This window comes from Phaseolus vulgaris, chromosome 6 (genome assembly GCF_051622355.1).
Source record: "Phaseolus vulgaris cultivar YP4 chromosome 6, ASM5162235v1, whole genome shotgun sequence".
Lineage (NCBI taxonomy): Eukaryota > Viridiplantae > Streptophyta > Magnoliopsida > Fabales > Fabaceae > Phaseolus > Phaseolus vulgaris.
Genome location: NC_143503.1, coordinates 33,544,699 through 33,563,131, shown reverse-complemented (window position 1 = coordinate 33,563,131; position 18,433 = coordinate 33,544,699). Strand labels below are relative to the sequence as shown.

The window sequence follows — 18,433 nt, the reverse complement described above, 5'->3', positions numbered from 1 at the left end:
AATGCCTCTTTAGAGGTTTATTCTCACCACGGTAATTTTCTGCTTCTCATTAGAAATTTTTTGTAGTGTGTGAAATCTTAATGGACTAGAGATTGATTCGGCTTTAGAATCGATTATACAATTTCAATCACATTAATCATGTTTATTATCACGATGAAACAAATATAGGCACACTAGAAATTTTCTTCACACGATTGCAATGATAAAATTTGAGTCGAAATCAAATATATCTTATAAAAAGTTAACTGAGCAAGGATGTATATAGTAAGCGTGGCCTTCTTGAGCCAGTTTGATATGGTTTCTGTAACATCTATTTTGTAAATTTCACAAGTCGTATAAATGGTGATATGTTTTCCTTAATTTTTGGTACAAGTCTGGGTAATTGTTTATTATTAAACTACACAGCGTTGTTGTTCTCATGTTCTTTTTATGATATGAAATGTATTTATATATAAACTCTACATGATATATATTAGACTAAACTGAACGAAAATTGAATTTAGGACATGCATACAGAAAGGACAGGAATCTGGTTTATACAACTCTGGGCTCAGTGTACATCTGAATGAACTAATGTTCAAAAACATGTGCAATGTCACCATTATCTTCTTTGACCCCTTCTTCTGACTCTCATCTTAAACATATTTTACATTCAAATGATTTGGTTAATGGCTCCCTAATCTCTTTCTTCTGATCTTCTAAAAGCATGCTTTCTTGATATGAAAATAGACAAGGTAGGCAAGAAGTGAACAAGAGCATGCTTAAAAGGATGACGTATATTGATAAAACATCCATTCTCTTCCCCTGCAAATCATGCTTCTCTTCTTTGCCTCCATCAATCAAGATACTGAGCTTTTGGCATATCACATCAAATTCTCTTCTGTGTATATTTTGAGGTCTTCATCTTGAGAGAATCAAGCACTTGCCCCAAAGCTGAAATTTCATCTTTTATCTCATTTGCCCCTACATTGCTTCTCATCCTTCCTTCCTTCAATCTACCTACCCTGCCAATGCCTAAATCAACTTCCTCATCCATTTGCTCCATGGTGTCACGAATTTGCTTGTTTTCCTCTTGAATGTCTCTGATTCTTCTCTTCAAAGACCGATAACCATCGATGGACTTTTGGAGTTGCTCCGAAAGAGCCTTGTTGCGCTCTCTTAGCACTATGTTGCATTCCATCTCCACCCCATTACTCTTCTTCTCCTTCTCTTCCGAGCTGCATTCATGCAGCTTCTCCATCAACATGTCATTCTGTACCTTTAGATCACCAATGAGGTCCTCCAGCTCTGTCAACTCTTGAGCCTTCCTTGCAAGTTCAGAAGCCATAATTTGCTTTTCTTTTCCCAAACTCGAACACATTGCTTGAAGGCTCTGCCTTGCCACCAAACTTGCATTAAGCTCTCTCTTCAGCCTCTCTTTCTCATCTGTAGGCGCATCAGGAGGATGTTTTTTGTCCTTGGGATTAGGAATGGTAGCCCTAAGGTCACTGTTACACCTCCTAAATTCAGCTCTTCTCTTGTTTGTAGTTTGAATCGTTTGAACCCTGTTCCTTACCTCATCCAAGATAAGCATCATTCCATTCACCCTTTGAGACTTTCGCTCATCGTTTTCTTTTGTGCTAGACCCATTGTGATCTTGAACTAGCTTCAGTAACAACTTGATATGCGTGGCAAGGCCTGTACCAGAAAACGAAATATCACATAAAGATCACAATTTTTATTCACATATATGCCTAACCTAATGTAGTGCAAAGATTAATCAATTGGAAATCTCATGTCCATTTTTATTTCAACATTCTAAGATGATCGAACATGCCATTTTGGATCCAAAATGGAAAAAAAAAGAAAGGGGCTAAAGGGTGTAATGTAACCCATGAAAGAAATTACCTTCCAATCCGCGTTCTTCTTCTTGCTGTCCATTAAAGTTACTTGTTGAAGAAGCAAGAAAATGTGGTGATGAATATGCTCGGATATGATCCATGTTATACCCTGAAACAGGCTAAAAAACAATATATGGTAAAAGATATGATAAACAAATAGCAGTATGTAACAGAAGAAAGGAGGAAGAACAGAAGAAATGGTGTTTTTGGTGAGAGATCGAAGAAAGAGAGATTACTTTTGTGGAGTTTTGTTTTCCTTCTCCCCTTATGATCTCTTGGTGTCTGAAAAAGTTGATGTTATTATTTGTTGATCTGTAATATAGTTGTATTATTATGATGGTGTTAGTTCAAATGGGAGATGGACTGGTTCATGGTGGATGCGCAATTATTGCTTAGAGTTTGACTTTTTCATTGCCCACAAACCAAATTCGAGTAAATTCTCTCATTCCTAAGATAGATTTTCAGTGAAATCTTTTGATTCCTACTTTCTCTGCATAATTTATACACTAATACTAATAAAACGTTATTTTTAACATACAATACTTATTTGGCTCCCATGTTATTTTATGCTTCACCGTTCAACCACTTCATAAAATGCTATTTTATGCACTACTTCTAAACCTAAATAAGAAATTATATATTTAAGTACATTTACATTTACTTCTAAGTATAAAATTTTTAATTTAGAAAATTTAATTTGAGATCTTATTTAAAAAAACAAATAGTTACTTTATTAAACCAAACAAACCCCATAAGCACATTATTAAAGTATCTTTGCAGGTATCTCTCCCTCGTTTGACTAAGAAGACAACAATCAAAAGATGTTGATCGAAAGATTGAAAATGTATTGACTGAGAGACTGAAAACTACAAACCAAATATCATATTAGAGAATGATAGATAATAACATTACAAATTTAGTGACACATGATCGAATTTGATAATTGTAAGAATATATATATATATATATATATATATATATATATATATAATTTGAAATTTTAGGTTGATTTTGGTTAGTAATTAAGAAGTGTGATTAGATTTTATGAAAAAAATGTATAACTTTGACCGATGTTGATTTTAATAATATATATAACTTGCCAAAATGGTTAAACTAGAATAAACATAATCTTTTAAATTTTTCTAATTTGGTTAATGATGAATCTGCCCTTATAATGTCTCGCTCATTGTTAAGAATTTAATGTATAATTACTAGGCAAAAATTTTATAATAACATTTAAAAGATTCTTGTTAACCCATGATCAGTTTTTTGTTATATAAATTCATAATTATATCTTTAATTATTTTAGTGATTTAGGTTATAGTTCATAGGAGGTTGAAAAAAGGTGTATTGTTGGAAGTGAGTGTTAGCAAAAGCCACATATTGTTTGTCCTCAACTCACCAATAATATAAGGAATGTGGTTTGTTGAATATCACCAAAACTAAAGCAATAACAATACTTATTCATTGCATCGCATGTGAATTTAAGCGCAATAAACGCCACTGCAACCGCTATCTACTTATTTTATTATTCATTTTACATCACTCACCATTAACTTTTTATTTTTCTTTTAATTTTTTTTGCATATTTTAGATAACAATTATACAAATAAATATTTTTTTTTCATAAACTAACACGTAAACCATTTTCATATCATTTTTTTAAAATGTAAAATCAATGAATATGTTAATTTTAACTTATAAAAATATACATTTCTTAATTTTGAAAAAAATATATATCTTAGTTTGAAAGTTATAAAATGTTTGACCTGAGTTTCTGCTTGTCTGTCATTTTTATCTTCATTAAGGGAAATTATATTTGATAATCCCTTTAACGTGTAAAGTTGTCGAAGTAAATTAGATAATATATTTCCTGTACGTATCATTAAAAAATCAATTTCATTATCATAAGATGCCTCACTATCTCTGTCAAATTGTAGGAGCATTTTCAATGTGAATTTTTACAATAGTTTTTATTAATAAAAATATTATTTTGATACAAAATTTATAAATATATTTTTCTTTTAAAATTGTAAAGAGTTTCCTATGCAAACAGATCTCTTAAATATTATGAACTATATTTATAGAACTTATATTAAAATAATATTTTTATAGATAACAAAATATGATAAACGCTCATTATTTGTATATTATGTAAAAATAGAATATGTTACATTATATCAGTATAATTTTTACTAAATAATACATATAGATCATATATATAATACACATTATTTTTATTTTAATTTATTTTGTACCTTATTTATAGAGATTAAAATCAACATGTATCACTTAGAAATATAATCTATATATCTTAAAAATCAGGTCGAAATAATTATAATAACAAGTGAGATAGAAACACCATATAATGTATACTTTAGTGTATTATAAATATATTTTAGTGTATAATTAGAAAGTTTTTAGTAAATTTTATATTACACTTTCCCAAAAGTTTAAGGATTTAAAAATATTAATTTTATCATTCCACTTTAATGTATATGCTGGAATTATAAGCAATTGGAGGCACTTTTTAACAAAGGAAAATTACCCCATATTTTTCTTGCGTATTCTTTATGTTTAACTTTAAAAGATGACTGATTGTGTAATTTAAATTTTTATTATTATTTTATATAAACTATTTTTTTTTTTAAATTGTATAATATAAAATTTAGTTTTTACTTTTAAATTACACAATTTCGAACTTTTTTATATATTTATGAAATTTTTTGTAAATTATATAAATTAAAAAATAATTTTTAATTTTTTTTAAATTATATAATTTAAAATATTTTATTTCTTTAAGTTCTATTTATAACAGAACACATAAACAAAAATAATGATAACAACAAAAACGAGACGAGAAGGAGGAGGTGGTTCAAGAGAGTCGGTTTAATCTTTTCGTAAAGTATACATGAAAATTATAGGGGTATAAAAAGAAATTGTCATTAACCAAATGTATTAGTTAGTAAAATTGATCTGCTTTCATTGGGCTTCATAACACTTACCAACAAGTTTGGGCCCACTCATTATAAAAATATTTTACTAAAAACAGTTATTTCACCCTGTAGCTAATATTATCTTTAGTAAAATATTTTTGTTTACTATTTAAATAATTTTTGTTTACTTCTTTAATATTTAGAAAATATATTATAAATTTATTGTTTATGAAGACATATAATTATTATTTTAATAATAATTTATAGATCGCAAAATAATATTTCAAAATTACATTACAAAATATTTTAAGATTGTCTAATCTAAAAAATTATTTTAGATTTTGAATTTGTAAATATACATAATTTAAAATATAATTCCGAATTTTTAAATCCAAGAGCAAGTTGAATCATGTGAGCGTTTTACAGGCGGGGTAAAAGAAGAAAGTAAGGGCATGGTGTAAGAAAGAGAAAAATATTGTTTCTAAGTATTATTTAATTACAAATTTATTTTTTATTATATATATTTAGGTTTCTATGAGAAAAAGGTTTTCACAAGATCAGTAAACTCTCTCAGTCCTTCAATGGAGTTGTCGTCGTCGTCGAAGTCGGTAGTAGCTGATTGTGAAGAACGAAACTGGAAGGATCTTCCGCGAGACGTGTTGTGTACTGTTTTCCAGAAGCTAGGCGCAATCGAAATCCTCACGCGCGCCCAGTGCGTGTGCTCTGTATGGCGCACCATCTCGAAGGACCCTCTCCTGTGGTGCACAATCGACATGAACAATTCCGTCTACATGGACTTCCAGTTAGAGATCATGTGCCGCCGCGCAATTGACTACAGCTGCGGCCACTTGCTCCATATTAACATCGAGAATTTTGGCACCGATGATCTCCTCCGCCACATCACCGATTCGTGAGCTCCACTTACCTCTCCTATTCCATGCTTTCGTCGCGTTTTGCTCTTTTCTGTTCCCTAAATTTTCAAACCTTGCCCACTTGCTTGTCGCCTTGTGGATGCTAAGTACACCTAAATTGTGTTCCTAACAACCGCTTGTCTGCTAGCATTTAAGTTACTGTTAAAATTGGAGAAATTATTGTTATTGAGTAAAACTCCGTTGAGGTCATGTGTCGATTAACTTATGCATAATAAGATAAGGAAATAAGAAGGAACACTCAGATAAACTTCTCTGTAGCTCAATGCACAAGTACAAATTAAGTTTTTAGAGTTTCTTAATGCATAAAATAAGCTTATTTTATCTTTCTGGGGAGTTCCTTTACTTTTTCTTTTCCTATGAATAGATACAGAAGCTTATCCAAACAATGCTAATGCCATTAGCATGAGGTTTCACCCAGAGATTGAGAAGGTGTTAAAAGAATGTCCAAGAGTGTCGTTCTTCGCATATCTTTATGAAACCAATAGACAGAAGCTTTTGTTTCCCTTGTCCTTGTAGGTCTTTATTTATTTATTTATTCACTAGGATGAGGGCAAAGTTTTTATTTATTAATACCTTCATTTTTTTCCTATTATAATACAAAATCATATTTCTTGTTTTCTGTGATTATCTATAGTGATGACTTTGTTTTTTGATAGACTTGAGAAAACTATATGAGAAAAGGAACTTCGAAGATCTTAACTTGGATCTCTCTTTTGATACATATTCATATATGTAGAGATATATGTAGCTTGCAACACAAGTACAAGGACAGAGAAAAAGATACAAAATAATGTTCACCACGTGGACTCTAGGTTATAGACAAGTACAACACAACAATTTTTGCTCACAACGTAACATAAACTATTCTAATACTCCCCTCAAGTTAGAGTATACAGATTGTACATACCAAGCTTGGAACATATAAATTGAATCTGTGGTCCTCTCTAAATTGTCAAAATATCTGCAAGTTGATCATTAAAGGTGACAAATTCAGTATAAATTTTCTTGAGCAACAACTTTTCTCAAATAAAATGATAGTCAATTTCTATGTGTTTGGTTCTCTCATGAATACAAGGTTGGAAGCAAGTGAAGAGCTACTTGATTATCACAATACATTGTCATTTCCTGAATTTCACAAAATTTAGGTACTTGAAGAAATTGTTTTATCCACACAAATTCATAAGCGAGTGACGTCTCATTGCTCTTTTTGCAACTACAACACTTGATAAAACAACCACATTTTTTGCTTTCCAAGAAATAATATTCCCTCCAATGAAAACATAATATCCAATAGTGGAATGTCTGTCCATAGAAGATCCTACCTAGTCAACAACGCAATACCCAAAGATTTGGGTATTTCCTTTATCTTCATATTACAGACCTTGTGTTCGAGCCTTTCTAAGGTATTTGAGGATGTCAAAAATAACATTCCAATGATCAATACAAGGAGTTTACATAAACTGACTAATCAAACCAAGTGCAAAAGACAGGTTAGGTCTAGTAATAGTGAGATAAATAAATTTTCTGACAAGTCTTCTATATGTCTTTGGGTTTGAGCAGGGTTCACTTTGTTCTACCTTTATGTTTGTATATTGATCCATACATAGCACTATCCATGGGTCTAAAGTAAATCATGTTTGTTTCTTTCAAGATATCTAACCCAATATATTTTCTTTGAGAAATTACAATAACTTCTTTTGATTAAGTCACTTCAATGTCAAAAAATTATTTGAGACATTCAATATCTTTGGTCTGAAAGTAATTTACAAATACTTCTTTAGTTGAGCAATTTTAGTAGGATCATTCATTGTAATGAATGTCATCATCAACATGCAAAATTAAGTAAATACATTTTATAGGAGATGTATGACCACTGCATTTCTTCCCAAAGATTTGAACAATATGACTAAATATTTCAAACCAAGCACGTGGAGATTGCTTGAGACCAGAGAGAGATAATGGTGCCCCGTAATCAAGACCATATATCTTGTATCCTTTCAACCAATCTAGTTCTAAGGTGGTTAAGTTCACCATTTGACCCAACTTTAATGGTGTAAACCCATCGGTATCCAACTTATCTTTTGTATAGGTGGAAGAGAAACTAATTCTCATGTCTGATTAAGTTCAAGAGTCTGCATTTCAACAATCATAATTTGTCCCTATTCAAGTTTATCAAGTGTTTCATTTTACATTTTTTGGAATTTTAGTAGAAGACATAGAGAAAATAGATAATAAGAAGGAGACAACTAATGATAGCTTAAAAAGTTGTAAATATGATGAGAATTGTAGGTAGAATGGATACCTTTTCAAAGAGGATAGGCCAATTGAAATATTTATCATTAGGAACCATGGCATTGAGTGATGACGGTGAAGGACTTCAATGTTCTAAGAGTTCCCAATATATTGGGTTCTATGAATTGCCACAACAAAGCATAAAATTGGAAGTCCAACTTCTTCCATCTTTCAGTACTTTCTGATTATATTTCATTATTATCTTTTTCTAAGTGACCATGGAAACCTTAGCCAAGGAACCAAAGCTCAATAGATGCAGATCAGATAGGTAGTTAGTACCATTAAAATTTTATGAAGTAATTGTGGGAGACCCAGAAAAAGAGTGTGCAGCCCAGAAGACATTTCTGGGCAAAAACAACAAGTAGGTAAAAGGGGAAACTCACGGTTTCAAGAGGAAACAATAGTGGAAGGATGAAAAAGGAGGTTGAAGGAGAAGAGAAGCCAATGAAACTAGCAGAGGCGGTGCGATGCTGCTGCGGTGACCAGAAGGCAGTGCGTGGACAACATGCAGCTGGGTGAGTTGTGTAAAGAAGCTGCAGGTCGGCAAGTGAGGAAGAGCTAGCCTTTGTGGTCGGGTTTTGCATCCCAAAGAGGTACATCAGATCCCGTTCTTGCCAGAGGAAATGATGGTGGCTTGTAGCAGAAGGCATTTTTCTCACCAGACAACAAAATGCATAGTTGAATTGACCCATTCATATACCAAATTGAGAAAAAGAATATGAGAAAAGGAACTTGAGAGATCTTAACTTGGATCTCTCTTTAAATTTCGTATTCATGTATATAGAGATATGTAGCTTGCAACAGAAGTACAAGGACAACTATTCTGACACATATTGATTATACACTAAGTTAATGGTTACTTCCAATTGTCTTCGTTTTTAGGCATGGGATATCATATATATAGAATTGTTGTGTGAGTGTGATGTAGATATTGCTGAAATTGTGTTGTGTCATAATGCGTTGGATCCTTTAATAATGTGCATGATTGGCCATGTTCTTATATCGTATCTCTCTCTCGGTATCATAGGCCTTGTGCTTATTTAATGTCTACTAGGAGAAATGTGGATGTAGTATTTGAACTTGGGCATATCAATTTAAATTTTGGCATGAAAGTCTAGAGGATCTATTCCTATGTCCAAACATAGTTATTATTTGCCTGTTTGAGGTGTACTATGTCCGTTCCTTATATATTTAATAATGAAATTTCGCAGCTTGTAATTCAATGAAGAAATTTGATAGTTTTAGATTGTTTACCAAAGCTACAGCAGATGTTTTGGTAGTAGTGTCTCTCTCTATATATCTCTGTACACACTTCACCCCTGCATTTTCTTGCCATTTCGCAGTACAAATCGTCTACAATGCCTACGTCTTGCATGTTGCTATCAGATTTCAGACAAAGGATTGTGTGATGTTGCAAAAAAGCTTTCTCAGTTGGAGGAACTTGATATGTCAACCAGCAACTTCACCAAGGATTCTCTGGAAGCTATTGGCCGGTGTTGCCCTCTCTTAAAATCACTGAAATTCAACATGCAATGTTACGGACGATCATACATGGAGTGTGATGAGGAGGCATTTGCTATTGCAAAGACAATGCCTGGGTTACGTCATCTCCAGCTTTTTGGAAACAATCTGACTAATGATGGCTTGCTTGCTATTCTTGATGGATGTCCTCACCTTGAATCTCTTGATTTACGACAGTGTTTCCATGTTAAGTTGGGCGGAAGTTTGAGTAAGAGATGTGCTGAACAGATCAAAGATTTACGGATTCCATATAATCTCACTGAAGAGTACCCCTTTGAAGCTGAAATTGATTATGGATCACTTGATGAAGATTACCCATATAGGCTCTCTGACTTAGATTTCTTGTCGTATGATCATTATGACCATTATGAATTTTCAGGTGGAAGTGACTCTTCTGAGTGTGATTACGATAATTAACTACATTGGCACAGTTGAGACATTTCAGCATGAGGAAAACTGATGCTATGAATATTTCAGTTACTCTACATTATCTCTAATATTTCAGTTACAATGCTTTCCAGTTAAGTATCCTTGACCTTCTAAAGATACTCAATGCAGTGTGATGCCGCCTTTTTAATGAAATTGATAGCTGGAGACTGGCTGATCGTCTTGTACATGGGTACATAGCTGGTCATCATCTTGGAACCTCATTGAAGTGCATTCACTTATTGCAACTTGTACTAATCTAATTTGTAGGAACTACTGACTCAATTTTAGCCTACTTTTTTTCTTACTCTTGACACAAGGTTTTGTTTCTTTCGGCAACCCAATCGGTTTTTTTGCACATTGGATATGTGATATGTGGTATTGTTCATTGATACACGTTGAATATGCCCAATGGTGTCACGAAAAAAAAGGAAGATTTAGTGGTAGGGCGAAAATGTTGGTTGGCACATCTTCGTCTTTCCTGTACTTTTAAAACGGTTATCCTTTTTAACCTTATTAGTGGCTTCAACTTCACCATGATCAGTAACATCCTTAAAGAGTGCATTTGGTGCCATTTATAATTTATAATACTATCAAAAGGAGTTTCTGCAACTTTTTGTGTTTTTTAGTACTTGAAGACTATTTACATTAAAAAATATCAGAAATCAATCTAAGATTTCAAGCGCATTTGGTGCAGTAAATAAAACTAGAATTGTTTGAAGAGATTAAACTTTAGGTCAGTCTTATTTCAATAACTTGAATTTAGTACCAGCACCATATGTACCATTATTTCATTGCATTGAATATGAACCCTATGGTTGACTGGGGTTTAAGAAATTGAGTTGTACTTTGTAAATGATTTCTTCATTACCATGTATAGTGTGAGTGTATAAGTAGTAACTATGGATGGGTTTGTAAACATGGTGGCTGAATAATTCATAACGTCAAGTATATAAAATTATTGGTAAAGCACGTCTGAGGATAATCTATTTCAATATTCAAACGATGATTAATATCAAGAGTGTAAAAAATCTTCCTTGAGAAAAAATATGTAGGTTGACATAACTTATTTATTATGTCAAAATAAATGTTGGTATTGTGTAAGGGTCGTGCATTTCTGTTTTTGCAGAATAATTTTAAAAGAGTTGAGGTAAAAAAAATTGAATTTAAGGTGGAATCACTATTAAAATTTAATTCTAAATAATGTGATTTTCACCCAAAATTAAATTTCATTACTAGAAACATTTGAAACTTTCTTTCTTAAAATTAATTTTTAAAATCCTAACAAAATTCCCCACTAGACTTTTTATTTTACAAGCTGATAAACAAAGAATGAAAGGTGAGTCTAACAGATTATTAAAGAATGTTGATTGGGTCATGGATTGGGCTTTGCCACGTAGTTGCATTTCAAATTCAAAATTTACCCTACTGAAATTGTATTTTAGAATGAAAATTCTGGAATACTATACAAATTTTATTTTTTATTGTATATTTCAAAATATTTAAAATAAAAAAAAATAAGTTTTGAAATTCTTGCACAATCCGAAATATTCCGGACTCTCTCTCTTCGAGTAATGTTTTGAGTTTTTAAGTAAGAAATAATGTGAAATATTTTATATAAATTTGAATCATATATTATTGTTGTTTTTCTCAATATATTTCTCTCTGAAACATCTATTAAAGTTAATATTTTTTTTTTTTGGAGAATAGAGTAAAAAAAATTTAGGTTCTATATTTTGTAACTATTAAAAACTTCAGGGTTTGGTAGTGTGTAATTGTTTGAAAAGTTATATATTAAAATGACAATTTATTATTGGTTATTTATTTGCCATAAACAATTTTTTTTTTAATTTTTTTTACAAAGAAAAAAGAGAATAAGAGTTTGAAATTATATGCACTTGAATTTTTTTAATTTTTATAATAAAAAAATATTTATTGCACATATTTTAGATTTTTCATTATTTTTCAAAAGATATTTATTTTGTTGTTAGAACTTATCATGTACAATTTAATTTATATTGCATTTTTTAATTTAACTTAACTCATTTCATGACATTCTTTGATTATTTTATATTTAATAATTAAATTTTTTATTGATAAATATGGATAATTAGAAACGATATTTTAGAGTATTTCAATCTCATTTTATTATTTTGGATGTTCTTAATAGTTTATTTAAACGAGATAATATAATTAATTTTATTATATTTACGATAGTAATATTTTTACATAAACATTTGATATTTGTTATTGATGTCGAAATATTATGTTGTATATCATTATTATTATTATTATTATAATGTTGTTATGATTATAATAATAATAATAAAAGAGACAAGGTAGAGATGAAATGAAGGTAGGTGGAGTTGTATATGTGATGAAGAGAGGAGACATTGGTTTAAAGTTGCCACTCTCTTTCAGGGTTCACAGCCACGTGTCACCTTCTACACCTCTTCACAACTGCCATATAATAGAGTTTCATTAAATTAAGTAATTTGGAATGATGGCTATATTTATTAAATTAAGTAAAAGGTTATTTTAAAGTTAAAAAAAAGTGAAGTCATAGTGACATGTTGGAATAGTATTGGAATATCACTTGGTATAATTCTTCTATAACCTATTATTGGTAAGATGTCGTTTACTTATTATTTATTTTTCTTTTGCTCTTCGTACAAGTAATTTGTATTTATCCTATTTTAATCAATACATATCTACTAAGATTATAATTATAATTATAAAATTATATTCATCTTTATATATATATATGTATATATATCTTTATATAAATATATTTCTATTAATATTTTAAAAAACAAATTATTTACACATAACCCTTGATATTTCATTTACGTAACTGAAAAAACAAGATTTATATTGGATTAGTATACAAAGAAGGAACATGCTAATAATTATTAGTCTTTCAAGTATAGTTAGTGTATCTATATATGAGGAAAAATGTTAGAGACATAATCTCATGTCTTTATATTCCAACTTGTATTTAGAAAATATTGTTGAAATGGAACCAGGAAATAAATTTAATTAGTTCAACACATTCATTTATTTAAATTTAGCTAAATTCTTCTTGGCTTCAAGCACAAACTATCGAAAGATATTTTTGTACTATTTTCAATTATAAAAAAAGTTAATTCCATATTTGAGAAATTAAAAATAAATTAAATATATCCAACAAAAGAATATTGTTCTTTAGATCAGAGAATCCCAAATGCTAAGTAAATCGAAATTTATGGTGTGACTTGTTGTTACTTTTATCCCAAATTACTTGTTTTAACAATTATGCACCAAGGTAGATTGCAGAGGTTAAAATGAAAGGCAAGCATATGAAAGTGAAGTGGTAATTGAAGCCCGTGAACGTTCTAGAAAGAAAGAGTGACAAAAGAGGATAAAAGAGCATTTTGGGGAAAAGGGAAAGGAATTAAAGGTGTTTAGATGAGATGAGATGAGATATGATTAGAGTTTGATGAGAATGGTACATATCTGTAAAGCCTGAAACTATGAAAACGGCATTTGAAACCAAAAACACAGAATTTCAATGAGCTGGGAGGAATCGATTCTGGTCTGCACAACTTGTAAAAGTTCCAACTATGTCTTCTATCTCTATACACACAACACATCCTAATAAACTCTAATCGCATCAATTTCTTTACGCGAATCGCACATTATGGCTTTCACCATTTCCTGTAGGATGCGATATTATATTTATGCTTCTGCCATGTACCATTAGTCTATCACCACCACCATGTTTGCCATATAATTTACATATTAACAGTGGAGTGAGGAAGGTTTTGAAAATGAAGTTTAATTCAGCTACTTGCATTTAACAAATTATTTGATATAATTTTCGTTATAATTATTGGATATGAAGTGATGATCAATTGAGTTAGATTGATTAAACACCATTTTTGGTGAGTGAACTTAATGATTGTGTCCCTTTTATAATTTCTATTTAAATAGATAATTGTACTTATAATTGGTGTGCAACCGAAGATGAAAGCTTAATAGTTGTTCGTGTAGATATAAATTGTTGTTGACGACCGAACTACGTTAAATCCTGTGTTATGTTTATCTTTTAGTGTTATTAGTAAAAATACTGTTATAATAAAAAAAAGTTAATAGTGGTGTTTTTTTTATTTGTCAAGCATGTGAAAAATACTAGTACAGGTTGGCAGAAGTGAGGTTTGGGAAGGGTTGTGTTGATCCTGATATAGATTTGAGATGGAGAGACAGGCACGACAGTTCATAAGCCTAACTTTTGTGTATGTCTAAATTAAGAAGAATATGGAACATTTGACAAGAAAAAATTGGAACTAAAACTAGATTATTTGCAGTATTTGGCACAGTACACACACATTCACATATGAATATGCTACTTACTTTCAACTACTCTACGCAATAGGGGTAGCCCTTTCGCGTTTTCAAAAGCCTAATCAACCACCTCATTTTCTTCTTCTTTATTACATCTCTCTCTACAAATTCGTTTCCAAAACTTTTTTATATTCTCAACAAAAATAAATATTCTAACACATACCACTAAATTGTACAAGTAAATCAACACATAACCATCTGTGTCTTGGAAACTTTGCTCGCGAATTACAAGGAAAAAACATATTAACGACAAACTTTTATAAAATAACCGAATGATAACTATTTTTTAATATTAAAACATTGAATTGAGATATTAAGTTAAAATAAAAAATTAACAAAACTAACTATAGAATGGTTGTATAATGGTATCCCACTAAATTCAACTACTTTTGTGCTTTTCCAATGTCATTTCTAAGTGTAAAAAAGAGTTGCTGGTCAAATGGTTTGATTGCGTGGGAATCAGTTTGAATGGAAGTAATGAGTCAACAAAAAAATTCAAAGAGAAGTGCAGATTTTCAACGCGAGAGAGTAAAATATTTAATTTAATTTGTAACTGTGGTGTCAGTAGGGAAAATCAAATTATTATTTATTAGTAATATTTTTATATTATTATTTTGTTAACACGTCGCTTATTTGATTATTCATAAATAATACAATAGTGTATTGAAAAATAAGAGCAGAAAACTGAGTATAGAATTGAGTTTTGTTGAAGTTATGCAATGCCTTCCCCAGTTGGCCCCTTAGGAGTGTGTGCTCATCCCAAAGTGTGATTTGAGGAGAAGAAATTAAGCAAGGAATATTGTGTATTTAGCAATGGAAGTTATTTTTTGATGGTTGTCTCCTCTGGAAGCACACCATGAAAAGGAGAAGACAGAGGCATGTTATGATTAAGATAAGACGATAACCTCGATCCAATCGTAAGAAAAAAGAGAAAAAAATTGTAATCTGAATAGCATGGTATGGGAACCAAAAAGGGGCGACATTAGTGACATTTGTGGAGTTTGAAAATAATGAAGTTGTGATTGGTTTTCATTGGTGTCCCCGCACCATCTAAACATAATATTATAGAGATGCCAAAAAATATAGAAAAAGGTGAAAAGAAAGTGGAATGTAAGTATGAAACTATATTAGAATTAAAATAAGGGTACAAAAAGAAAGGACAGCTCAATATTTATACACATAACTCATCTGCCAATTACAAAATCTCGGTGCCACCGACTCAAAAGTAATCAAACGCCGTTAGCTCATGCCTGCTGTTATTTACGTTGCCGTTATCGTTAGCGGGGCAAAACGGCGTCGTTTTGTGTCTTCTGAGGGAGGGAACCTCCGGCGGCGTCACCATTCGTATGAGCGCGAGATTGAGCCCAGCGAAGAAAGGGTGCTTCTTGACGTCGGCGGCGCCGCGCTTTGACCCAAGCCTGCGGTTCGGGTCCTTGTTGAGCAACCTGGAGATGAGGTCCCGCGCGTGCGTTTCAAGCGTGGTGGAGGGAGTGGCGGTGGGAAAGGCGAGGGAGTTTTTTATGATGTTGCGCAGCGTAGCCTCGTTCGATGAGCCCGCGAAGGGTGTGCGACTGTACACCATCTCGTAGATGAATATCCCGAAGGACCACCAGTCGACGGCGTTGCCGTGGGAGTTCCCGGAGGCCACTTCCGGTGATACGTACTCGTGTGTCCCCACGAAGGAGCAGGAGCGAGCCCCAACCGGTTCGGCCACAAAGAGGCGGTTCGGTTGGAGGGTTTGAACCTTCCTGGAGCGGAAGACGCGGTTGGAGAGGCAGGAGAACGGAGTGGAGTACTGGCGGGTGTAGGGTAACGTGCGTGCGAATGCAGGATCGAGGGAACAGTCAGGGGATTCAACGGCGGGGATTGCATGGGAGCAGAGAGAGAGATCGAAATCAGAAAGCATGATGTGACCGTCTGATCTGACCAACACGTTTTCTGGCTTTAGATCCCTGTAGATTATTCCCAGCATGTGGAGATACTCCAACGCCACCAGTACTTCAGCCGCGTAAAACCTGTAACAAACAAGAATATTAGTGCATGTGCAACAATTAATAAACATTAACTATGTTTCTCCAAAATCACAAAACGCTTCTTCTTCTTCCTTCCATTCTAACTTTACCAAAACAAACTTCCATTCCCCTCATCATCTACTCATCTTCATCCACTTACTTTCCCTTTTTTTTTGTACTGTTCATACAGATAAAAATATCGAAACGTGTCAACAGAACATCCTTTAATTTTATAATAATATCAACATTTCTGTATATTATTCTGTATATTATAAATTCTAATTATAGATTTTGAAATAATAAAGATAAAATGAGAACCTTTCAATTATTTTTGAAATAACTACCATATAAGTTTTTTTTAAAAAAATTGGGCGGTGAGATTAAATAGTCAAAACCTAATGTATTGGATAATTAATTTGAATATTTTTTCTCCAGAAGTATAAATTTCCTATATTAAAAATAAAAATAATGCTGATATCAATGTTTTACGTTCAGAAATAATAAAAGTAAATAAATATGGAAAATAAAAAATATAATAAGAAAACCAGCTTAACTATATTTTTGTTCTAAAATTAAGCATCATTTAAAATAATTTTCTTTTTTTAGTTTATAAAATTCATAGAAAAAGCAACAAGCACAACTTTTTTTTGACTAAATGCGGGCATGAAAAAAACACTTTTAAAAGGTTGTAATTTTTTTTATTACTTGGTTAAAGACATATTTACCAGGTTGTGAAAAGGTTATAATACTAATTGAAATTTTATATTAAATTACCAGATAGCTACAGATGTATGTGTTGAGGTGGGACTGAATTACAGGAGTGTAAAGTTGTTGACTTTAATTAACAATAAACTATAAATCATGTTATGACAAATTGGAAACAAGTAAAAAATATTAGTTATTCTTTGATGGGAATAAGGTATTTGAAGAGGAAAAGAAAAAGGAAAAATGTAAATTATTGAAGGAAAAAAACGGCGAGAAGAGAAGAGAAGAGAAGAGATGATGATGATAATGAGAAAAGAAGGAGAAGAAAGGAAGAAAGTTTGGGTATGGGTAAGTTACCTGGCAGAGGAGAGAGAGAAGCGTTTGTTAGGGTGGTTGTGTCGAAGGGAGTGCAAGTCTCCACCGGAGCAATACTCCATCACAATGCAAGAGAAATGCGAGGCCTCGAACTCCGCGTAGAGCGTAGGGAGGAAGGGGTGGTCCACCATCTTCAGAATCTTTCTCTCCATCTCCGCTCTCTGCGCCTTCTTCTTCAACGCCACCGCCTCCTTGTCCACCACCTTCATCGCGTAGAAGCACTCCTCCTCGTCGTGGCGGAGGCGGCAGAGGTACACGGTTCCGATGTCGCCGGCGCCGATGCGGCGGAGGAGGTGGAAGTCGCGGAAGGTGAGGGCGGAGTGGCGGCGGAAGATGGTGGAGTAGGCGAAGTCGGAGGAGCGGTGCGGCTTGACGAACAGGCTCTCCGGCGAGGAGGAGGAAGGGGGGAGGTCGAAGGAGAGGCGGCTGAAGCTGGTGCTGCAAACGCTCTCGTTGCTCATGGAAGTTCGTTGCGTGGAATTGACAGTCTCTGAACTCATCCCAGAATCACGAGCACAGGTAGTCTCAACTAACATCGTGGAACGACACCGGCGAGAGGAACGCACCTAGGGTTCATAGAAATTACAGAGAGAAAAGCGTTGGGAGAAGAAGGAGGGGTGGTTGTGTGGTATTTATGGGAAGGTGCAGTGCAGTTCAGTTGCTTTGGTTTGGAACTGGAAGGATTGGTTGGTTAAGCGATGTGGGCCTAGTTTTGTAGTACCACTCTCGTTAATGTTAAGCATTTATCTTTCTTTTTTTCCACTACTTTTCTGATTCTCTTTTTTTTTTTTTTTTTCTCTCTCATTATTTCAGTGACAAACCTGGCCTACAGGGATCACCTATGTTTCTCTCTCACTAAGCGCAAAATATTGGGTCTTATTCAACCCTGCTTTATTCTTTTACCCCGCATAAATATTATTGGTCTAAACACACATGCATGTACCTGCTACCAAACCAATACATTTCTTATA

General features: G+C 32.7%; 3 protein-coding genes across 4 annotated transcripts; 1 reads left to right on the top strand and 2 right to left on the bottom strand.

Annotated features, from left to right (window-relative positions):
- Positions 1 to 427: 427 nt before the first annotated feature.
- LOC137832399 (myosin heavy chain-like protein) lies at positions 428 to 2,352 on the bottom strand. Of its 2 annotated transcripts, none has more exons than XM_090303034.1 (3): positions 2,117 to 2,352; positions 1,888 to 1,999; positions 428 to 1,677 (listed from the first exon to the last, which is right to left on the bottom strand). In XM_090303034.1, exons 2-3 carry the CDS (start codon positions 1,979 to 1,981, stop codon positions 869 to 871), a joined length of 903 nt encoding a protein of 300 aa, XP_090159160.1. In that variant the 5' UTR covers positions 1,982 to 1,999; positions 2,117 to 2,352; the 3' UTR covers positions 428 to 868. The 2 variants fall into 2 exon arrangements, with proteins under 2 accessions (XP_090159160.1, XP_068496652.1); XM_068640551.2 differs by having other exon boundaries at positions 1,888 to 1,989; positions 2,117 to 2,177.
- Positions 2,353 to 5,339: 2,987 nt separating this feature from the next.
- Positions 5,340 to 10,387, top strand: LOC137832398 (F-box protein SKIP19). The gene is made up of 2 exons (XM_068640550.2): positions 5,340 to 5,726; positions 9,384 to 10,387. The coding sequence occupies exons 1-2, from the start codon at positions 5,398 to 5,400 to the stop codon at positions 9,976 to 9,978; spliced, it is 924 nt and encodes a 307-aa protein (XP_068496651.1). The 5' UTR covers positions 5,340 to 5,397; the 3' UTR covers positions 9,979 to 10,387.
- A 5,087-nt stretch (positions 10,388 to 15,474) lies between these two features.
- PID (Protein kinase superfamily protein) lies at positions 15,475 to 18,147 on the bottom strand. The gene is made up of 2 exons (XM_068640549.2): positions 17,445 to 18,147; positions 15,475 to 16,385 (listed from the first exon to the last, which is right to left on the bottom strand). Exons 1-2 carry the CDS (start codon positions 17,996 to 17,998, stop codon positions 15,590 to 15,592), a joined length of 1,350 nt encoding a protein of 449 aa, XP_068496650.1. The 5' UTR covers positions 17,999 to 18,147; the 3' UTR covers positions 15,475 to 15,589.
- Positions 18,148 to 18,433: the final 286 nt, after the last annotated feature.